We start from the raw sequence: 24546 nt of genomic DNA, 5'->3' as shown, positions 1-24546 counted from the left end.
GGTTTCCTTGCTCCTTCCAGTCACCTTCTCAGGCTGGTAAGAGAGAGCAGAGGCTGCAATAAATGTGGAAAGCATTTGTATGAAGTACTTCCAATTTTGTACCACTCCTGTAGAAAGACACAGATTCATTCTCAGCTGACAATCTCACCCACAGAACTCCTACCAAAAAATGTAGATTTTTTTTTTCTTGCCAGACCACTGTCAATTCCTGCTCTGCAGTCCCAGATGCTTTGCTTGATCCTGATCCTCACCATCTTCTCCTGAGAGTCCTGGCATTCCATTCCATATGGAAATTTAAAACTGAGATGAGCCTCAGGACCATGGCAAGTGGAAAACCCATCAGTGTTTATTTCTCACAGGAGGATAATGCTGGTATTTTCCTGCACAGGCACATGTGTTCCTGTACAGGCACATACATCCCTAGTATGCCCTCCTGTTAATTCCTCTTCCAGTATTTATTTACTTGGAAGAAAGCACTACAAAGTAACACATAATTCTAGTATTAACGTGATATATATTTATAATGTCCCCTTTAGAATGAGACCTTTGAAAGCTCTGTTTCAGATTTACATGCACAGTCTGGTTGATGGATATGTTGAAGTGTTTATTTCAGTCTGGGAGATATTCTGATTCATTCAGCTAGATAAAACCTGAGGAAAACACTTGTCTGAAAGCAGCCTAATGTCTGTGAGATTGCTGGTTTGTTCTGTCTTGTGAGAAGAGCAGTAGCCCACCTGCTTCTGTTCTGTAAAAGGTGTAGCACTATTACAAATTAGACAGTTCTCATGTGCTCCTTCTTCTTCCCCTCACCCTATTTAGCTGTAATCTTGCCTCTCATTTTCTCCTGAAGAAAACCAAGAGGGATATAGAAAATTTCATTAAATATCTGAGCATTATATCTGAGCAGAATTTTAGGGATTAAGCTTTGTCAGGTACCTGTAAAGAGTAGTGTTATGTGGACCTCATTAATGTTGATTTGCTTGTTAAAAATTTACAAGTGGCTAATTTATATATCTGTAGAACAGCATAATGAGGAAATACTACAAGGAAATGCTAGGGAGGTAAAGGTGACATTTTAACGTGTTATTATTACAGAGAAATCACTGTCTTGAACAATGGTTGAATTTTATCATAGATTGCTTCTCTCTGCAGATTTCTGTTGTATAGTATCAGCCTGATACAAAGTAATGAACAAAAAATTGTAGCACTCTTTGGTTGGTTTTGTTACTATTTAAAAAAAAATATTGTTCTGTGCTTCTTCTGATAAGACTACAGCCTTACTTTCATAACAGGATCACACTTTTGAAATTATTATTTTTTTTAGTCAAAACATACTTTTATTCAGGACTTAGTTTCTGTTTACATTTTTAGGATATTTTGCCCCCTATTTATAAAAAAAGAAAACAAACAAGAAACAAACCACAGAAAACCAGGGGTGTTTAATATTTTCATGGATTCTCCTGAATTCTAAAGTCACTTTTAACTGCACATTACATATGAGTAAAACTTGATGCAGTAATCATTGTTGTTACTATTATTTAAAAAAATTCCATTCTGATAAAATAATTTTGGTTTTCTGTTTTAAGCTGCTTGGTATTAAAGCAGCAAAACATTTTAATTCATATGCTTTAAGAATCTGTTTACTTTTTTTGTGTTAAATGATTAAAAAATTAACACCTTCTTTCCATTTAAATCATGTAAATAGTTAAGACTCATGCTGTAGCTAAGCTGATTCTTTCTCTGTTTTAAAAATAGAAAATGCTGGAGCAGTCCTTCCCTTCCCCCACTCTGTAGTCACTAGTCCAAGCTAGTAAATGTTACTGAATGGATTTCAGTGTTGTAGCCATTCTACAGTGAGTAAGTACAGCAAGATCCTTTGTGAAAAAGCGAAAGGAGGAAAAAAAGGTAGTAGAAATCATTTGTGGATGTTCATCAGACCAGAGTACCTGCACCAATGACAGACAGGCTTTCCTCGAGAAACAAATCATGACAACAAGCACTGCTGTTCAGAGGAGCCAGAATCTCCCCAAAAGACGCCTAGAAAGAGTAGGGGAGTGTCCTGCAAAACGGAAAGCTGGCTGGGGTATTCTGACCAGCCAAGGTTAGTATAGCAGCCACTGCAGAAACCGGGTGCTGAGATATGCTGAGCTGACCCCGTTTATGATGGTCCGGCTATAAAACTGATTTTTGGGGTTTGTTTTCCTAGCTGTAATGTAAATGCATGCTTTTGTTAGTGGCACTTTATTGTCTTGCATGGGTTAACAGAACGGTACTGAAGCTATTTTCGATCTTTTTGCTCTCTTATCAGCTGATCTAAAATACCATTTCTTGTTTATCTGCCCTGTTTGTTTTATGCAAGTGTTTAAGGCTTGACTTACCCTGACTTTTGCTGTCCTGTGACAAGGTAACTGGATACTGAAGGTTAATTATTTACTATGGGGAACCAGGGAATGAAAGGAGGGGGAGGAGTAAACTTTATAGATAACTTTATGTGTAAGAAGTCTCTAGATAGGTGAAATAGGAGGCAACAGAGGAACACAGGTGACAGAATTATTGTCCTGTACTAAGATACTAAGGACAAATATATAATTGTAAGGCTTTGCATACAGAAGTACTTAGGAAGATATTTAAGTTGCTGAACACTGACATTTTCAGCAATGAGGAATAAACTCTGTTAGAAGTGTTATTGCCTGTGCCATATTTTCCTGTATTTTTTTTTCATAGTCCAAATGTATAAAAAGGAGTTGTGAATAATTGTAAGAGTCTTAAGAGGATTTTTTTTAAGAGTGATCATAATTCCATTTGATGTTGTTTACATCATAAAGTTTAGAGTGAAACAAAAAAAGAAATTAAGGAAGTCAAACTTGAAATTCATGATAATATGATATAAAATTAAAAACTGGAAATGTTAAAATAGTCAATTGCAGGAGTAGACAGGAGCTAGTTCATGTGTTGTGCATAAATTAACTGTGAATCTACCATGTAAAATATAGCTATCTGTTATAGAAATCAGAGTTATTCTTAAAATGCCTTTGATGATTTCCAATATTGACAGTTTTAGAACTAAGCAATATTCAAGAATTTAAGCACTATTTTCCTTATCTTCCAAGTAACCATTTGAATGCAATGATACTGTATGGTTGTGTTTATTCATCAGTTTTCTTATGCAGAGCATTTTTTGCCCCCATGTTTTTCACTGTTTGGGCTAAGATTTCCTGACCTAAAGAAAATTTTACATATGGTCATTTTGGCTCATTAGGTCAGTGGTTTCCAAAAACCTTGGACAATATCCCTCAGCTGAAAGGAAATTTCACAGGAGTTTATCAGTGTTAGTACTAGCCACTCCCTTGTATGGTTGAAGGTTAGGCTCTCTTGCTACTCTTGCAAAGAAAAAGCCACAATTAGTCTAGTTTTGAAATTCTCAGAATCTAAGTAAAATATGGAAACTAAAATTTTCTGAAGAATCCATCTTAACGGGGTCTAGCTACTTAGAGCCTCTTGGTGATTGCCATACTGGGAATATAGATTTATTGCTAGACATCCTGAAGTACTGAGAGATTTCTGTTGCCCTTAAGGCTTCTGATTGTTTCAGTTCACTTGATTAACAAGTATACCTTTTATCAAGTCTGAAGGATGCTTTTTTCCCTTCCTCTCTGTTTCCTCCATGGAGGTATCCAAACCTAACTTGGCTCTGCAGGCACCCTTGCAGAGCAAAGGAAGAGAAAGTCATACTGCAATGCAGTCTGTAATTAAATAGGCAGATTGGAAAATGGACTGAAAGTGATGCAGAGAGTGGAATATATCATAAGATTGGATAGAAGGGTGAAAGGATAGAGTCAAAAATGGAAAAAAAAAAAAAAAAAGTCTTCAGCCTACTGGCTTGAGGGGCCACAACTCCAAAATCTCGTGGATATGGCACAGTAGGCCCAGCTTTGCTGCACAATTGCTTGCTGTTTATAAGGCTTGGGATTAGAGCCTGTGCTGCATTCACTCTCAGGGAGGCTGGGAAAATGCAGTGAATTGTCAGCATAGTTTGGGAAAAAATGTTTGTATTCTGGATTAAGGCTGAGACTGTGTCTAAGGAGCAAAATTATTCCAGACTTAAATCTTCAGAGTCTGAACTCAGCTCAGAATATCCATATGCCTTTTCTGTCACCTTCTAGTTGGGAAGGGGACTGAAGAAACCCTTACTTTGCTTTAGTGACTTGTCAAGCAAATAATAACAGCCAAGGAATATTACCAGCTGCTCCTTCTACTCAAGTCAAATCTGACATGGATCTAATAAATTACTGGATTTGGAGATTATGTGATTTTACATCTTGGCATTCTAGCTAGGGCACACAAACTTTGCAAGCTACTTTAGGTTAGAAAAATATCCAGACAGTTGTTGATGCTTCAAGAAGATGGAAAAAACAACTTGTGCATGAGCAATGAACATGGAGCTGTGGCTGTGCTTCCATGTGACATGAGAAGGAGCCTGACACACTCCTGACACACTGCTCCTACCCCTGTCATTGCCACCATTGTCACACAGCATGATCTGCTCCTGCTGGGAGCCGAGCAAGCTGTGCTTGGAAATCACCACTGTGTTATTCTAGGCTTTTTATAGAGCTCAGGTGGCTCGTGTTGCTGTGTGAAATGTGCAGTGCTAAAGTGCAATGCCAAGCACTCAAAATGTTACCTGTGCCACACTGATTTGACCACTCAGTGCATTATACCCCAGTATTTGACAGCACACTCACATGCTGTGCTCTTCCACAAAGCCACGGCCTCCTTAGCTGTGCAACATGGATGATGCTCTGAGAGTGCATTAGGTTTAGGCTCAGAAAAAACATACCCTGTGTTTTTCTGTTTGATGTAAAGTTAGAAGGCATGGGACAAATTGTAGGGAGAAGGGTTATCATTTTAATGTTCCTAAAAGTAAATTCTATTCTTGTCTTTGCTTTGGCACCTATGTGTTTTAAGACCAATCATCTATCGTAAAAGCTTTTTGGCTGATCGTGGTTATTATTATCTAAAGCTGAAATTTCAGAAGCTCAGAACTCTCATAATTAAAGTGTGCTTTTAGTGTACACTGTAATATATAAGAAATCAGAAAAAAAAATAAGCTATAATGCAAGCATCAGAACTCTATCTTTTAGTTCTTTAGTTTTAAGATAGTATGAATGGATGATGTTCTGATACCGGTTCAGCAGGGGAGTTGAAGTATTCTTTTATTACTGGGACAATACCATGAAAAAGGCAGTAGAACATTAACAGTGTTACAGTGAATTTATAGTTTGGGTGGTATGTCTTAAAGAGATCCTGCTAGATACAGAGATAGAAAAAAAATTGAATATTAATTTGCTCACTGAGTGCATTAGAGACAGAACAGCATGGGAAAGTAGATTTGCTTTGTATGGGTTTTAGGAGTAGGAAATTACTAGCATTTACACTTGGAATGAAGTCCCCAAATTGTGGAAGTCTACATTATGATAAGCATTGGAAAGTATACTGGTTTGAACCAATCAAGTTTTCATTGTTTGTATGCATATATATATATATATATATATATATATATATATATACATACTTACATACATATATGTGTACACACATATATATTTATACATTTAGTTGTATAGTTAGAGAATGTTCAGATTATGTAAAATATTGAAATGATGTGTAAATGCCACTTGAATTACATCTTCTCTTTCAGACATTTTTGATAATCTCTAGCCTAAATGCTGATAACTCTCTTGGAGTTCTTCAGTGTTGACTGTTTAAAATTAATTTATTTTAAAAAAAAGTGTCTTCTGTTTTTCTGGTCATATCTAATCATGGTAGTAAGCATCATAGATATATTTCTTAAAGTTTAAATCCTTCATTGAAGATTTTTTTCAATAGTTTCCAACATCAAGTATCAATTAAGTAGTTGACATGCTTCTTTATCCTACAAAGGATTTAGACAAATGAGTAGTTTTGTAGTGCCACAGTAAAAATCTGTTAGAACGTAATTAGATACACAAAATATCAGACACTTTCAACGACTGGAGTGAAGTGATTCTGTTGATCTTGAGACTCTGATGTTGCAGAGTTTTTCTCTTTAGTTATTGATCCTGTCTGTTGCTTCAGTTGCCAGAAGCTGAAGCACTCAGAATACATCTTAAGAAATAAAAGGTAACAGTGCTTGTGTTAATACATGGCATTTGTTGGTTTTGCAGAAATATGTACTAGCTACAATGCTTTCCAAATGCTCTGTGTTTCTCATCTCCCAGTAGTGAGCTGTGTCAGGCTTCTATTTTCAGTTCTTCTTTGATGACAGTGCTTCTTCTGACAACTCGATCTGTTCAGCCATAGAGAAGTAATTTTTTAAAGTGCTGAACTCTGGTATAAATACTCTCCCAATGGAGTCAGCAAGAAGAACTTCATTCATTGCAATCCTCCTTTTGAAAAATCTAACCTTTAATGTACTTCTTATACTGAGTTGGGGGTTGTTGTTTTGTTGTTTTTTTTAGGATTTTTTTGAGACATCACAAATTTTTAGAAATAAATACAAAAGGAATGAGATGACTGGAAGTAAACACTGTTGTGAAAATATTTTTACTTAGTATTTTACTACTATGATTATAATTGCAGGAATGACTTATAGATAATTACAGGTAGATGTAAAGGAGTGAAGTCTGTAGGGCAATGTGAAGAAAAAAACATTAGTGACTTAGAAATGAATCAAAGTAAAAATTGCAAATCCCTATTTTTGGACATTTTCCCTGCTGAGAATAGCTATCAACGCCCCAATTCAACAACCAAAGAATATTTTAGAACATAATTGAAGGAATAGTGAACTATTGAAAGAAAATTGCAGTTCAGGTACAGCTCAAGCAGTTATTGAAAACATGATCAGAATATTCACTTTTCTTTTCTAGGTGTATTGTGAGTAAGTAGTAAAATAACATAAAGACATTTGGCAGTGCTTCCATTAAAATCTATGTACTGATACAAATTTTTGAGGATACAAAACTGTATCTCTTTGCATGAAGTTAAAAAAGAAGGAGTTTGTCCTGCAGTTTATTCATGTCAAGGTTCTTTGGTTTCACTGTGAATTTCTCTTGTGTTGAAATTCCAGTTAATCTGTCTTGGAAAGCCAATGCACAGATACTGGCCCTTTGAGAAATTATGTAAAAGAAAGAAATGTGAAAAACTGACAAAAAAAGAGCAGCAGTCCTTTACCATAAGAAACTGAGAACTTGTACACAGTCATATATTCAAAGCTGTGTTTACTGAAGGATGGAAGTTCGTATTACAGGGAGCTTCTGATCTTCCAAACATAGCTGGAGTGCTTTAAGAATAGGTCCAACTAGCAAGAGCAGGGCTTTTTTATTATTATTTTAATTTTATTTATTTTCCAGATTGAAAGAAATGAGTAGGATTTATAATTGCAATTGGCTGGAAGTGCCATGGGGAGATGGAGATTTAGGTATTGTATAATAATTTGTAATTTTTTTTTTTTAACTTTACCTGTTAATGCAGTGGATATATTTAGTTCTTTCTTATTAATGCTTTGTAATAGTTTGCCCTTCTGGTAAACTATGCATCAGAGAACTTGTAACTAATGTGGCTTCTGTATATAGTTAGAGACAATTCTTATTCAGCATCATCAGAGACAATATTAGTAGGGAATTAGTGCATTATGAATTTTGGAATAGACTGTTTGCTAATACTGTTGTTGCAAACAGTGAATGAAAGTGTCTCTGTTCATGTTTTTGCTAATGACTTAGAAGTGAGAGAAATTGTAGTTTGTAGATTAACAGAGGGCAGTAATCCAGGCAAATAATTTAAAAACACCGTAGATATTTATTTATGGTAAATATTTATGTTGAACATATTCTTGTCTCTGTGGTATTTAATGATTAATTGCTATATATATATCAAACAAATCAGTTGGAATATGAATTTTCTTTTTCCAAACTTGGTTGGAACAAAATAGTTCTGCAACATTTTGCTTTTAGATTTTATTTGTAGTAGCGATGATACAAATATTTTGCATTTTATGGATTTATCAGAAACAGCTGGCTGCTGAATTTCTCTGCCTGAAGATAGGGGTATAAGGTGGGTCTAGGTGCAAACCAGAGCTTAACAACAGGATCTGGCATCATTTGGTTATCAAATGTCACTGCTTTCAGATCCTGCCTGCATCTTTGTTGTGTTTATTCATGGCTACAGCAATGTCTGAAATGTGATTGTATTTAATGGGCATAAACTCTTACAATTTTTCCATATAATTAGTTAAGTTTCTTTTCTTTCTTTCTTTCTTTCTTTCTTTCTTTCTTTCTTTCTTTCTTTCTTTCTTTCTTTCTTTCTTTCTTTCTTTCTTTCTTTCTCTTTCTTTCTTTCTTTCCATTGAGTAGGATAAACTGTCAAGAGAGAGACATTCTCATCTATAGAGACAGGGGGACAAAATACTAAAAGCAAGCTTTAAATAAAAAGATTTGAATTTGAGGAATTTTTTGCACAACCAGCAGGAGAAATTAATGAATCTAATTAATTTAAATTATAAGAACTCGCGTGCTCATGCAGATACTACTGCAGAAGAAGACAAACATTGATCAAAATATTCATAGTGATTACTCATATCGAAACCATAGGACAAAAAATCTATCTGAGCTTATTGGTATGATGGAAAAAATACTGATGATTTGTCAAAATTGGGTCACTTGAAGGTTTCTGAGCTCAATTTTTAAAAAATGTATAATAGCCCTTAAAATCCCAATCATTTTGCATGTGGTTTTCTTAAGTTTTCTTTTTGTTTGTGGTAGGGTTTTGTTTTTGTTTGTTTGTTATGTTTTTGTGGGGGGGGGTTTGTTTTTGTTTGTTTGTTTGTTATGTTTTTGTGTGGGGGGGTTGTTTTGTTTTGTTTTGTTTGGTTTGGTTTGGTTTCTTTGCTTTGTTTTTTTTAAATTTGAACTATCAATGAGAATTTCAAAACATTACATTATATAAACATGAAGTAAAAAATACAGTAAAAAGTAAAAATGTACATGTGTATGTACATGCACACAGAGGTGACCAGAGCTTAGTGCAAATAATTCTGACAGAGTATTGGAAGCTGGATCTTGCCAATCGACCATCTATTGCCGTAGATGAAAGAGTTCAAGGAGCTTCACACATACAGGATACTCTGACAGAATAGAAATCTCACTGCTTTTTAAAAATCAAGTTTATAAGACCTTACTCTCATATTTTTAAACTTCTGTGATCAACTTTATGTAGTCTTATGATAATCTAAATAATCATCTTTGCTTTTGATCTCAGTAGTATTCAGTCGTGCTGAGTCAAAGTGCACTATGTTCTCCAAGGTGCAGTCATATGTCTCTGTTAAGTTTTAACCTCTTTAACAGCAGCAGGAAAATTTAGGTTTTATCTACATTTTCCTATCGTGCACTATTTCATATATTTTTGACTAGGCTCTAAATTCTTTTTGGGTTGAGCAGCCTTGATCTTTCCATCATTCTTGATGTGGTTTGAGGGGGCTGTTTGTAGTAAACAAAAGTGTACTTTCTGAAACAGGCTAGTGGACAGGAGTCCAATGGGAACAGAAAGAGGGTCTATTACTATTTCTATTTCTGGGTGTAGTTATCTTAGAGCTTAGGCTGATGACTGCCAGCAATTGACCAACAGCCTTCCCGTTTCAGATTCATTGTGTTGGCAGTAAATGCAGTTAAATGCTGGCTCTGTGACTCCCTGTCCATGGCAGAGTCAAACCTGCACTCAGGGAAGAGATATCTGCCAGTGTTACCAATTCATCATTCCAGGCTAATTCTCTATGTTTCTTCAGGAACTTTGGGCAGCTAGATATAACTCACTGATTTGTATTAGTATTTTACAGCTCTAGTGATTCTGTTCTTAGAGAAATAAATACTGATAATTCATAATAAGTTTGAAGATGTTTCTTCCATGCACAGCCTCTCAGAACTGATTTTTCAAGATTCCTGCCATAAATTGGTATCAGCTCTGCCTGCAGCCTTGGCTGGCTAGAAGAGACCTGTCAGTGTGCAGTCTTCTAGAGGAAAGGGCAGGTCCTTCAGCAAAAGCTTCAGGATGTCTCTGGAAGTTGGGTTGGGAGTTATGGAGGGTAATGTCTGTGAATACAGGGTTGTTGTTGGGTTACTACTTTTTGCCACCTTTCTCTTTTAAGCATGATGAATAAATGAAAATAAAGGCCAAACCTTATAGTAAACCTATCTAATTATTTTTAGGCCTAATAGTTTATGGAACGAGAATGTAGACTTTATATTTTATTTCTATTATAGTAATTTTTTTTACTGAGATTCTTACTGTATTTCTCTCACTTATGTAGTAACTTCAAATTAATCTCACCATACATAAAGATTCCCACATCACTTTTCATGTACACCAGCTTCTTTGTGACTTCTTCAGGCAGCTCTATGACTGGCTTAAGTTCAATTAATGCCTATATTCCAGCTATAAAGTTTTATGATGTGTATTAAAAATGAACAATGCAAAAATAGAAGCAGAATAGGGTAATTAATGAATTTATTAAGTCAGATTACTGATATCAATATCTCAATATATTGTTCTGTGGACCACATAATGATTTATTAGAGATGTTTGCAGTTTATAATAGAGCACTTTTTTATTGTTTAGAAACCAATCATTTGAGTCTCTAAAGAGGAAAAATTAATTTCCTATTACTTGAATTGACTTCATTCTGTGTGTCATATTTTCTGCTTTGCTTTGTGCATTCCAATCCCTTTCTAATTCAAATGTTTTTTTCAATAAATGTTCTTATTATATAGGGTCTTGGGCAGATCGCTCACCTCTGCATGAGGCAGCCAGTCAAGGACGTCTTCTTTCTCTGAAGACTTTATTGTCACAGGTGAAGGCTTTGTTTTTACAATTGCTTTCATTTTTAATGTTGTTTCATTTCTCAGTGTAGATTATTAATGCAGATTTATTATGTTTTGTTTTGCTTTTTTCACATGAATTTTTTAGAGCAAAACATACTTAGGAATTTTTACCTATTATAAGATATAAGATATATTAAATTATTTCCTCTGTATGTTTTAGCCCCTCCCCCCCGCCCCAAAAAAAAAAACCAAACAATCCAACCCCCCAAAATTGTATCTCAATTTATGTCAGTCTTCCCCTCTTGCATGGGATAAATCTACAAAGTTTCACTGCTTTAAGCCTTTGGGTAAATGGAGCCAATCAGGAAGATACTAGTTAACAGGAGAAATCACTGAAAGATTCTGGGTTTTGCACTGTTGTAATTTAAAAAATAATTGCTAATATCAAAGGGAGAGACTGTAAATGCTAAATTTTGATATTAGAATATTATCCTGTTAGCTAATTCAATATTGAAAAATTATACTATTGAATATATTTGATAAAAGTCAGCAGATAAAATTGTTAGTTCTTAAGAATCAAACAAAACGTACTGCAAAAAATTTAGAGGGCTTGGTGATTTTATCAATCCAGTAAGTGTTTCCTTTGCTAAAATTCATAGCTTTGGATATTTCAGACCTTAATTCACAGTGTGATAGAATCACAGGAGAGTTTAGATTCAGGTTTTTGTGGAGTTTTAAAGATCACTGAGAGTGGAGATGCACCATCCTTTCCCTCATCTGTTTCAGGGTTTCACTGTCCCCCAGTTAGTTTTTTTTCACATAGCTGCTTAGAACTTGCCATGTTCTTACTTGGGTTTGTTGACTTTTGCCCTCTCACTGTGCCTCTAAACAATCTACATATTTTATGCCTGTTTCTGATTTAAAAAAAGTGCTTGCTGAGGATTGACTTATTGCAAGCTGAGTTTTAGGCCTATTTATGGTGTTGTAAACTATTTATTTGAACAGTAGTGTGAGGAAATGACTCTTGATAGGTTTTGTATGATCTTTAAATAACATTCACATCTATTTTAGGGGTACAATGTAGACACACTAACAATTGACCAGGTAACCCCACTCCATGAAGCCTGCCTGGGAGATCATGTAGGATGTGCAAGAATCCTCCTCGAATCAGGAGCAAATGTAAGGCTTTGGTTTTGTTTTCTTTTATATGAAGTCCAGTTCTAACCTTGGCTTTACTGAGAAGGATATATTCCTTGATTTTAATGTAATTGGTCTCACCCTGTAGACTGTTTTCAACTCATGTAATTACAGCTGCCATGTGAGTGCTACAAATGAGAGTATGGGCAGCCACTGAGACAGTCATGAGTGAATCTGGAGTGAATCTGTTAACAGTATTCATTAGGATATTCTTCTAAAATGTGGAATGTATTCCTCTACTTTACTGGGTTCCTCTTGCTTTGAGTGGCTTTCAGGAGACTGTGCTTTTAATCTTCACAATGTCTGCTGTCACACTGCACATGTGTGCTCTTAAAATTCTTTAGTCTGAGTAGAAAAAAATACCATCTCTTTTCTGCACTCCTGACATAGGCTGTCTTGTCTTTTATCCCAAAATGAAAATGGGACTGTACAGATCACTTTCACTGCAATGTCTGCTGATATCAGAGTTTAAGTGCATCACTTCCCAAGTCTCTTATCTTTGTAATGGAAATATTTATTGTTCTTAAAATTCAGTTTTCAGAAGCACGTGGAATATGTCTGTGTTATTATAGAAAAAGAAAAAAAGATACATAGATATTTCCAAAACCAATTGCTCCCTACTTCAAGTAGCAAAAGGATTCTAAAGACACAAATCTATAAGAAAAAAAATTCATTTTCCCATCTGGTAAAATTTTAGTATTTTTTGTTGTTTTGGTGGGTGTGGGGGTTGCATGAAAGAAGATAGGCCAGAGTCCTGGAAGGAGCCTTCTCCTCATACCTGAGTTCCTTCTTTTAGTATTGTTAGCCCTCACAAAGTTGCCTACTTTGTCTCCTTACTCTATCACACTGGAAAAACTCAGTTGAAGAGTGAAGGTTGGTATTAAAACAGTGAGCCTATCCTATTAGCTTTGTCTCCATCCTGTGAAATATCACTTGAACGTGGAGACTAAAACTACAGAAGAAAATGGCCAAATAATCCTCAATTCTTGCCAGAGCTGTGGAGAGAAGATCCCTTTATCCCGTTTCATAAAGTGTAAATTTTCTGTATCAGTGAATCAAGCTCAGAGCAATGGCTTTTGAAAATTATTTACTGCCCAGATGTCAATGTATGCTCTTTAGTGATCCAGGTGTATTTATCCAACATAGTTTAACAAGAACAATAGTAAACTAATTCCAACTGAGAAGCATGGTAAGAGGAAGACAGTTTCACAGGGGCTGGTCAGTTAACTTGTTATTTTAATTAGTACTTTTTTTTTTTTTTTTTTTTTTTTTTTTTTTTTTTTTTTTTTGTATTTTATGCAATTTCTATTTCCTGTTTAAAAATCTACCTTTCTTTCAATTCTTTTTGTAAATAGATTTTATATATTCTAGGTAAATGCTACAACAATTGATGGAGTGACACCTTTATTTAATGCCTGTTCAAGAGGCAGTGCAGCATGCACTGAGCTCCTGTTACAGTATGGTGCCAAAGCTCAGTGGGAGTCCTGTCTGCCATCACCAACACATGAAGCAGCCAGCAAAGGTAAGAAATTGCCTTCTCAATAAACATGGAGCAGTAGAGCAATGTCTCAGTAAGAGAGTTAAGAAATGTGTGTGGTTTTGTCCATGAGACCGTACCGAAGTCGAGCAAACTGCCATGCTTTGTACTGACAGGTCACAGTGAATGCCTGGAGGTTCTGATATCCTGGGGTATAGATGTTGACCAGGATCTTCCTCATTTAGGAACACCTCTGTATGTAGCTTGTGCTTCACAGCAGATCCACTGTATTCGAAAGCTTCTTTATGCAGGTAAGTCATGAATTAAATAAAATTATTGCTAGTCTGTAAAGTAAGCATATTGTACTTGCCTTTGAAGTCAGCTGTGCTCAGCCAATTGAACTGGAGCCCTTGCTTGCAGGGTTCTACTTCAAAGTTTATGCTGGTTCATGTTTTCTTATAACTTCCTATATGTTTTATTTTGTGATGCCATATCATGAAGCATAGGAGGAAAAAAGGAAGCAAGACCAGTAAGAATGGATTTTCAAAACTTTCAGCACATACTGCAGCTTTATAGATATTAGTTTTCTATAGGGAAAACAAGGGTAAAAATAAGTTTTGAGAAAATTTGTATAGTAATCATTGAGATTTCAGTCAAATTATTTTAGCAATTAAGTCCTACTTGCTTTCATTCTTCAGCAAGTTCTGGTTGTTCTTTTCATGAGGCCTAGAGGCTGAGTGGCAGAGGGAAGAGGTGAGGTAAAAGGCATCTGATCCTAAATTTCAGATTACTTATTTAATCAATGGGTAAGAGACACTGAAGGCTCACTCTGTTTCAGCACAAGTTCAGGGACACAACTGGTGTAGCTGAAAAACAATTTTCTGTGTTTCAGGTATTTACATACAGGGCTTTTGCAACCTTACAGAACAAGGAATTAAAATGTTATAATTAAATGAATAATTCAGCCTGGATGTCATTTCACCAGAATAGCTTTTCTAGTTGATTGCATGCCATATTTAGAACTTAAACAAGCAAAGTGTTTCTTATTGAGTCCTTCTCCTTGGATGATTAATTATCCTATGTCACGATTTTTTATGTTTAAGAACAGCAAAAGTATAATTAGCATATTTTGGGATTTAAATACTACCATACAGGAAAAAAAAAAGTAACAGAAGGGCATATTCTACATTTGTTGGTGCCCCGAAGTAGAAAAGAGTATGCAAATTGAGAATATAAGTAACTAGTTATGTAAACCAAATTTTTCATGTTTTACCAGTTTGTGAGAATGTGTTAGAAGTTGAAAAGCAGATAAACAATGAAATAAGCAAGAGAATGGCACTGCAGAAGCATGCTCAAATTGTTAATATTAAGAACAGTGAATTCAGATTTCAGATCCAATTGCTAGATGTGTGACATTATAAACTTATTTTACTCAAATGAACATTTAAAATGCAAAAATGTTGATTCAGGGAGTAAAGTTGGTACAGAAGGCAATTTCTGGTCTCACAAGGTCAGTAAGAAGTTTGAAGAAGGCTGGGTTTTAGATGAACCAACAGCTTGCCTATAAGGAATTTCTTCCATCTAGCTAGTTCAGTTTAACTCTTGTATGGATGATTTTTTCTTGAATATGAATGCATTGTTGCAAATTAATTGAGTCCATTTTAATTTAAAACATGTTAACAATTACCTATTAATATAGAAGTCTAATAATTAGAACCCATGAATTGGGAGAATTAGTGGTTTGGGGGTTTTTTCCCTATTAGCTTTCTTGAATGCATATCTCACCTTAACTAAAATTAAAACTAATTTATAGATTAATAAATAAAGGTTGGATGGGATGGGAGTCTATTTCAAACCTTTTGCCAGCTTCAACATGTGAAAAATTTTAAGGCATCCAAGATTCTTTATTGAGTTGGTGTTCTCACAAAAATATACATACAGAACTTCAGTTTAGTGATATTTTTTTTTAAGACTTAAATAAGGAAAGTAGGTTTTTTATGTAGTATACATTTTCTTAAATGTGTACAAAAAGTGGTTTTTTTGTGATTAGGCAACAGTGATGCTCATGTTACTTGATAGGTACCTGATACCTTTTTATCTGGTTGTACTTAGGTAATAACACCTAGGATAAAAAAACAAAAACCCAAACAAAACAATGATGTGATTAGTTATAGTTCTATGCAATAAAATTAATAAAGTGGCTAAATTCACTGTGGCATTCCAGGCCAGCAGTGGGTTTTGTTTATTTTGTAGCCTCATCTTTTTTACTTTTTTTTTTTAATGGCAAATTTAATTAATCTCTTCTTATGTCTCTTTATGTGCATCTACCTACTAGGTGCCAACGTGCAGAAAGGAAAGCATTTGCAAACTCCACTCCATGCTGCTGCCCAGCATTCTAGTACAGAGATTGTAAATTTACTCCTTGAATTTGGAGCAGACATAAATGCCAAAAATTCAGATGTTAAGAGGCCTGTTGATTTAGCTGCCCAAAGCAGTTTAGTAGAGGGACTGCTACTCTTCCATGAAAGTAAGTTTTGCATGTTTATATTTGAAACTGCAACTTGTATTATTATTCAAAAAATAAACCCACCTAGAAAAACCCCCAACCTAACAGTCCAAACAACCCATGTTATAGAAGGTAACACTGTGCTGTATGAAATGAATATATGAGCATTCAGGTAATTTTCTTTCTAACTATAAACATACTCAGCAATATTTAGTCTCAGGCCAGAGCCCATTGACCAAGCAGCATCAGAATTTATACAAGCTGAAAAAGTATCATCATATGTTTATTGGGTGTTTACACAAGTAGACATTAAAGCTACTTTTTTATTGGTTTTTATAGACCTTGTTAAAAAGAAACAGAGTATTTAAAACAGGTTAAAAATATATTTCATTTTGGTCAGCTGTCATAATATTTTAAAATATGTATTTTATGTGCATATAAAGCAAATTATTTTGTTGTGGGAGAAGCATAAGTTTAATTTTCTAAACTTTCTTTACAAAATTATAAAAACTTGAGAAACAGGAGACTAAAGAGTCTATAGTCCCTCAAACCTCTTAAAGGTCTATCTACTTTGGAGAAAGAGAATATTCCAAAGGGAACTGGACTTGTTCAGACAGAACTATGTATAATGTAAAAGTAAGCCACAAGAAAATTAAACTATTTCAATAGCCATGGGCATCTCTTTAGATGTGAACTGACAAGTAATACTGATTCGTGTTTTCATCCAAAAACCACTCTGTAGTCTGAATGCTGTTAACAAAACCCCTCAAAAAATTGTATATTTTCACAAATTTACCAAGACTAGTAGCACTTTTAAAAGTTAGAGCAAAGAAAAAACATTACATGGCATGACACAGAGATAGATTTATTGTCTGGAGAAAATAGCAATGTTCATTTTGAAGGAGAAGGGGGCAGAGTGATAAAGACATTATAATGAACTAGTAAGACCAGTAAATATGGTCCAGGATCTTGGGGTATTTTGCCTGCTTATTCTTGTTGCAGTAATGTATTGGTAATGCAGCTGGTAGTGCTGTAGCAAGTATGTAAGCTGTGCTGAGAATAAAAATACCCAAAACAAGTCTGCAGTTTTTAATGTTATTGACATCAGATATTTTCTGGGAGTTGGTTTTTAATTTTAAAAAACTGACCTTTTCTTGCTTTCTTTAGTATTTCCCTAACTATTATTAAGGTTCAAGCAACCTAAGTCTTTATCTTTGAGGCCAGAAAGGCAATGAAGGGAATGACGAAAAAGGTCAAATTTGCAAAACGTAAACATTTTTTTTTAAATTTTTTTAAAACCCCATTATTGTGCAAGACTGCTGTAAATGAAAGTGCTGGCTTTTAGAGTTGTACAATTAAACTCCTTTCTTTATTGTTTGCAGCCAGACCATCTTCTCTTTGTCAGCTCTGCCGACTATGTATCCGAAATTACTTAGGAAGAGCTAGACTGCATCTTGTTCCACAGCTCCAGTTGCCAACAATGCTTAAAAATTTCTTGCAGTACAGATAATATAGTAACTAATGGTTAGAAATTGAAATGCAGCAAGTACATTTTCTTCTCTCTGTTTATTGTACGTTTTATCTAAAGAACTGCTGGGCGGAAAAGAAAAGCCTTTTGCATATTGCTTTAAAAAACTGTATCTTGGACACCTGGTGTTGGTAATGTAATAGTAATTGGGAGCCAACTCCCAGTTCAGCAACTAGTGCAAAGGTACTAATCCAGCTGAATTGAATAAGTGTGCTGATACTCTGGGACATGATTGTATAAATTTATCTTAACCCTCAATAGCTTTAGTGCTGTTAACTTTAATTATGTTTGTTTTTAAAATCTGTTTGACACACCTGAACCACAAAGAGTTTCTTCATTATTATTTGTTAAGTTTGTCCATTTGGAGTCAATATTTTATGTATTTTTAAATTTCTCTTGTTTGTGTACCTAAAAATACTTGGTGATGGGTGCACTGTATGCAATGAGGGTGCACTATATATATATTGATAAAAATAAAACAATTAGGTGTCAATTCTTTTTCTTTTTCTTTATAAAGACAATTCATTAATCACAGAGAGAAACTTCCCTTTACTCTTCCTCACTGCCTGTGCTGTGAATTGTAATTAAACTGACATGAACATAACCTCAATTTTTTATAGAATTCTGTTTATTGGTCCACTTAGTAACATTTCTCAAAAGCCTTAATGCAGAAATACTTTTGATATCCTCTTGTAAAACAGAATTATATGGGCACTTCCCTTATCTTTTCATAACAATGCTGTATCACTAGCATTTCATGGGCATACTAAATAATTATTTGCCTCAGAGAAAGGCATACTTTAATGTATAGTATCTGTGAGGTTTTTGAAGGCATGGAAATGTGGATACTGAATCTTCAAGCTTGAGTTCAGGAGGTGAACACAAGGTTTCAGAATTTCAATTTTCTGTATCAAGATGGGTACAGCTCATGAGAGGACATTACTTCTCTTACTACCTGTTTTGTAAATGCTTACCCAGCTCCAAAAATCCTATTGTAAATTCCCAGAATACTACAGCAGGCATTTCTCTGAAAAGATACTGTTCAACTCTAGCCAGAGATGGATTGGTGACATGCCCAAGAGACATTAGAGAACCCTAAGGCTTTGCTCATGCCCTTGAATTTTTGATTATTGTGATCTGAATTGGTGAAAATACAGCGCTCTTCCTTTCCCTCTTCTCATTTGGTGTTCCTTTGAGAACAGATTACTTCAGTGACTGATACTCAGTTCCTGCAAACCAAAGCACAGGACACCTGAAGACTTGCCATTTGCCCTTGGTGATTCATTTCCATTCCTTTTCAGTGACTCCTTTCAGTATTTATATTTCTACTGGAAAGATGCTAAGTGAGGAACTAACTACAGAGGAAGCTTTCACAAAGAGGAATGCTTACTCAGTTGCTAAATTATATGTGCCTAATAAAAAATGTCTTGTCACCGTGTTAAATAACCCTAATTCGCTTCTGTTCCCTGCAAAAACTTTAGTTAGGGGTCTTTTCTGGAGTCCTTGTAAAAAAAAGTCAAATGCAAATGTGAGGAGCTGCTTGAGAGTCCATCACATCCTGAGTCTGTACTGGGATGAATGTAGTGGTTTTTGTTTTCATCTGGAAAGTAGCAATTTGTGTTTTCAGGTACAACACCATTATTGTGTATTACTCTGACAAACAAGCCAACTTTGAGCTGCCAAGCCAACCACAGCATTGTTGAACTTCACATGGAATGAGCTCATTTAGAGCTTCACCTTCAAGTGTGCACATTGCTTCTCAAGTTTGATTCAGACCAAGTGGCAAAAAAAGCTCTCATGTCCTATACACCTATATCAGTTTGGAGCAAACATGGCTATTCTGCAAAACACCTCTTTGGAACAACTAGATAATGTTAAAAGTTTTGCTGAGAATAACACCAGAGTCCAAGCCATCTCATTGCAAATAGGTGTGTTTATGTTCTTGTGGCATTTGTAATATCTATTCCCATCATTCCCCTGATCCCTGCCACCATCCAAAGAGCAAACAAGACCATCTTTGTAGTTTACATATATTTTTTCTGTAATTTTATAGAATAGGAGATTAGTCAGAAGGAACTGGCTTTGATCAACTACTTTGATCTCAGGCAAGAGACACGTTTCAACATAAACTTCCATCTTTTGCTACCATATAATTAGGTGAAAATTGACTTCATTTTGGCAAGCTGAGCTGAGTTGGATGGGACCTTGCTTCTGTTACTATGTGACAGGGACAAACAAAATAGGGAATGGATGTGGTTGGCTGGCAGGACTATGCACTGGAACAGATCTCTGGCAGATCAGACCGTGCTACTGCCACATACTAAAACCACAGAGCAATGAAATACCTGGTGTTTGTGCTTTGTAAAATCCCTTCCAAAAATGATGGCCTTGTTGAGCCAGAAATAGAAGGAAACAGGTTTGTTACTGTTTTCATGCTGTGAGGACCCCATTCCAATGTGGCTCTGATGGATTTCATTCTTAGTGTGAAATAAATGTTAAGTAATGTATTAAAATATTAGGACGCAGGATCTGAAGCAAACATTGACCAAGGTCAGAGCACTGTTAAAAAATATTACAATAAAGCTCTTATTAAATGACTTGTTATACCAGTTAAAAAGTAGGCATTTTCTAAGGCATTTTCAGGAGGGGAAAGAAAGGAAAGGTAGAGTAATATGTCAGAAAGGACAGGGTTCTCCTTGTGCCTGTCCTGGGGCTGCAGGGCTGCTCAGCTCTGACCATGGCCAGTGCAGCATCACTGGCCCAGTCTGGCAGGAGCCACTTGCAGGGAGGAACAAACAGGGCATCATTCCAGTCCACAACAGGGGTTTAAAGTGCCAAATCTCCTGTCTCAGACTGCAGCTGACAGTGGAGCTGTCTCTGAAGCTTATAAACATGTCAGTACTGTTGGACAGATTATTTCCATAGAACAATGGATTTGGTTTTGCAGGGATGTTGAACATAATTGAGATTTAGTACTAATTGGGAAGGACTAGCTGTGTAGCTTCAAATGTTTTTTTTTCATTTAAATGGAAATATTACTTTCACAGAGGAGTCAAACAGTCTTTTGAAGACAAAGTATTCTTTAATATTTAGGGGAAGATACTGTATTTGACTTGCTGTCCTAGACAATGAAGCTACATATTAGCAATCTGAAATTGTTTTTGAAAAAGATGAACCAGTTGACAGTTTCAACCACAGCTCTAACAGCAGACACAATTACAACTTTTTCTGCATATTCCCCTCACTCACCACTGTATAAACAACTTTAAGGAAAATACAACCTCATGTTATTCACAATGAGTGTTACCTGATGGATCCCCAATATAAAAAACGCCCTTTGACTTAATTTTTGTATTTTAGTAAGGAAAGAATTCTTAACCCTCACTCTGTAGTTTTGAGAGAGTAGATTTGCCCAAGATTCCATGTTAAGGCACAATTTATGTGCAACACATTGATGCAGTTATACTACCTATTTAAGTTATTTTAACTGTGAAATATTAGTAAAACTCCTTATGATACAACAGAAGATTTAAAATATATTAGAATGGCAGTTGAGTCAATGCTTCAGATCCCAAGCATCAGTCATAGGGCTGCATGTTCAGTTCTTACCTTTGCTCTGCACCTCTGTATCAACAACTTTTACATACCAGATTGTACGATTTATGTGCTAAAAGACAGATAGTCTTTCATATAACAGAAGCAAGATTAGATACTGGCTGATGGAAAATTCTTTCAAAAACTATGAATTTAACTGCTGAAACTGAAATCTTCTTCTGCAAGCTCCACAGAGTAAACAAAGGAAAAAACATTTTCAAAGAAGAGTACTTGCAGGAAGTAAAAGATTCAGTTCCAGCACCAAGTATGTAGAAAAATGGGATTTTTAGGGTACAAAACAGCTGTGTTCCCTCTGCTCAATATATTCTTACACCAGAAACGCTGTAATAATACTCTAGAACCTTGCCAGAGTGAAATTTTACCATTTTAAAGAGGGAGGGAAAAAAACAATCCAGGATTTTCTTCTATTTCTAGTCTCCATCCCACCTTTCCAGCATGGTGGCACTGTTATTTCTATAGTTAAGTAAGGGCAAGGCTTACCTCTGTATTGAGGACTGTTTGATAGGATCTGCTAAATAGAGAACTGATATAATTTGCAGCCAATTTTTAATTGCAACCTCTTCACATTTCATGTAATTATCAGGAATTTAAATAAATTTTAAAATTTATTTTAAAGCAGCAGCAAAAAATATAAGAACAGATAAAGTAGATTTCTGCTTACATGCCATCAATTAAGCTAATAAAGTGTAACAAAAGCATCTTTTCTACAGGTGAGCAATTCTGATTATAAGAATTATTAATAAGAATAATGAGTATAATATTTGCCTTATAATTAAATTCCATACTATACAGAGCTTTTAAGTTTAAACATTTTTAGTATTCTACTGCTATAACTGTTTTTCCATTTGAGCACAGATTTAGTAAATAAAAATATATATGCACAAGTATTTACTTCTGGTCTGTCATACTATATGCATGTTTATAACTAATACAAAATGTAAAAAGAAAACAAACATTTTAAATATACATAGCATAGTTAAATAACTTCAATAAATATGCTGTTTGTTCTATACAAAGCCTTTGTTAAAAAAAAAGTTTATAAAGGGTTTTAGCCTCCTGTGGAAGTATAACGGGATGTTGCCAAATATGATCCTATTAGAAAATAGAATTTTGTAATCTAGAAAATCTAAATAAATAAACAATAAATAGATAATCTAAACAAAACATAACAAACCTTCTATTTGTACTGCTATTAAAACACAATAACAAGTGGATGAAAAAAACCATCTACTATAAATTTTTCTTTTCCTATAGAACCCTGTGTGTAAAAATTAGTTCAAATTAAAAAGGGGGACAGCGTGAAACAGCTAAAATATTCCAGTCATTCTAAAAACAGTTTGCAGTTGTTGTCAATAAAGTCATTCTAGTATTATATATTTGAAAGAGTGTTTATGGGTTTCAGAGTTTGTAATCAATATTTTGGAAACGTGTAGGTAGTTGCTTACTTTACAAAGTATCTATTCATACAGAGATGACAAAAATAATTGTCTGACAACAACATCCTTACTAAAAAAAATTACATGGCTATATATGAAATTAGGACTTTTTCTTTGGATTATTAAATAACTTTTTTCTTTGGATTCTCAATAAATATTTGTATAGAAATCCTTTTGCTCTCATTTTACAATTTTTGAAGTTCAAAACATTGACCTTCAGGAAGAATCCTTTCTATCCTATGACAATCAAGGTTAAATCAGCATTAACCCCCAGAGTATTATTTTAAGCACTAAAAAGTACAGAGGAAACACCTCATCAAAATGGGTTAAGTCGTATTCCTGTTCCTAGTGGTGAAAAAGGATTCACTTTGGCCCACATCAAAGCATCATTCAGTGAAATAGCAGATTTTCCATCTTCAAGGAAGAACACAGGACCCTGTAAAGCAAAAATGTTTGGGAAGGAAAAGAAAAGGAAATTATACATGTATTGTGTAAAGGGCACAACAGAAAGCACATTTTATCTGAGAAGAACATAAAAACCTTGTTTAGACCTATCCACTATGTTCATACAGAAAATTTTCCCCACTCACTTAAAACTCTGAAAACAGCTATACATTATGAATGGAGGGCACTTATGTTCCCAAATCTGTCAACCCAACCTTTCATAATATTTAAACTTTATGTGCTTTATTGTTATTTTATATATGTTTGTCAACTGTTCCAGAGTTAAATTTAGCTCAAATTAGAAATTGAGGTGACAAGCATTTTTCTTCAGAATACTGTCCTTATTTCATCGTGCCTGTCATATGTACCCTCGATATAATGCCTTCATGAATTGTTTGAAAACAGTGTCTACATGCAATCTACAGAATAGTTTGAAATATTCACTATGAAAAGGACGAAGTACTCGTCCATGTGATGGGAAAAGAGCTATTTTCTGATTTATTAATTTCACAAAATCTGCTCTCAAAGCTGCAGTTCAGTTTCAGTGCTTTCCTAAAGAGTTATGCTCTCCAAACTTGCTACATAAAACCCATACAAGTAGGCTGCTCTACTTTGGTAGTTAATCAGTTACTGATTTTGATTGTTGAGCTGATCTGCATGCCTAAAGCCATGACTCCTAATGTAAGCTTATCCAGAAACAAAGATCCTGTAGATGACAAGCTGGTGACATCATATTTGCTATTCTTGTTGAATGCATTATAATGCATTTAGTGGCAGCTTTACATGGCTGTTAGCAAATGGTGAAAATACAGGCCATAGAGAGAGATCCCTGATCTAATCTGGAAGTGTTGAGAGCAAGTTTTTTTAGATTAATGGTGAGCAGTTGAGAATTTTGTTTATCTCAAAAATCCCACTACAATTTTGTAAACTCCAGCTTTTGTCATGAAACTATCCATCCCACTTATTCCCTAAACCACCCTCTTACTCTTTGGGCTGACTGACATCTTACATTGGACAGGGGAAACAGACTCAGCATCACCTAGGAAAGTAAATTCTCACTGAGGCATTGTCTGGAGCCCGGAGCAGTGTTTTCAGGATCTTTCAATTTTCTCTTTGTTAAAGTAACAACATATGTTAAAGAGGTGTTATAAGAACTAATGTGTATTAATTGTAAGACTCTATATGAGTGATGAATAAATGTATTTGAATAGTCTTCTAATATCTGGATTTAATTAGTAATGAGTTCTAAGTTTTATAGTATGCATTTCCATAGTGATAAAAAGTAAAACCAGAAAAATTTTAGTATGTGGTTGAAGACAAATAATTTCCTGCCTTTTATTCAAGCTGTGGTGAGGGAGTAGCCAATAAGATACGTGCACTTTAGACACAACATTTGGCAAAAGAAATTAAAAGGTTTTGAATTTGGAAAATGACAACTATTTGATTGGATAATTCTCTATATAGCCTTTCTTATATAGCAGATGTCTCTGCCTGTC

General features: G+C 34.9%; 2 protein-coding genes across 7 annotated transcripts in view; one reads left to right on the top strand and one right to left on the bottom strand.

Moving 5' to 3' along the window:
* Positions 1 to 18048, top strand: part of ASB5 (ankyrin repeat and SOCS box containing 5) — a 28370-nt gene extending 10322 nt beyond the window's left edge. For 3 of the 6 annotated variants that reach the window (XM_056491005.1, XM_056491007.1, XM_056491008.1), the window contains 7 exons: positions 7389 to 7456; positions 10797 to 10876; positions 11919 to 12026; positions 13416 to 13566; positions 13698 to 13832; positions 15857 to 16048; positions 17410 to 18048. In XM_056491005.1, coding sequence (XP_056346980.1) covers positions 7399 to 7456; positions 10797 to 10876; positions 11919 to 12026; positions 13416 to 13566; positions 13698 to 13832; positions 15857 to 16048; positions 17410 to 17537 — 852 coding nt within the window. In that variant the 5' untranslated portion in view covers positions 7389 to 7398 and the 3' untranslated portion in view covers positions 17538 to 18048. The other 3 variants (XM_056491009.1, XM_056491004.1, XM_056491003.1) reach the window with 3 other exon arrangements.
* Positions 18049 to 18486: 438 nt separating this feature from the next.
* Positions 18487 to 24546, bottom strand: part of WDR17 (WD repeat domain 17) — a 49202-nt gene continuing 43142 nt past the window's right edge. The window contains exon 30 of the mRNA XM_056491000.1: positions 18487 to 23042. Within this exon, the coding sequence (XP_056346975.1) occupies positions 22923 to 23042 (120 nt within the window). The 3' untranslated portion in view covers positions 18487 to 22922. The remainder of the gene's footprint in view (positions 23043 to 24546) is intronic.

The sequence above is a fragment of the Oenanthe melanoleuca genome, chromosome 4 (genome assembly GCF_029582105.1).
Source record: "Oenanthe melanoleuca isolate GR-GAL-2019-014 chromosome 4, OMel1.0, whole genome shotgun sequence".
In the NCBI taxonomy this organism is placed as follows: domain Eukaryota; kingdom Metazoa; phylum Chordata; class Aves; order Passeriformes; family Muscicapidae; genus Oenanthe; species Oenanthe melanoleuca.
The sequence above is the reverse complement of the archived record's forward strand: the minus strand, read 5'-3'. Positions and strand labels throughout refer to the sequence as shown.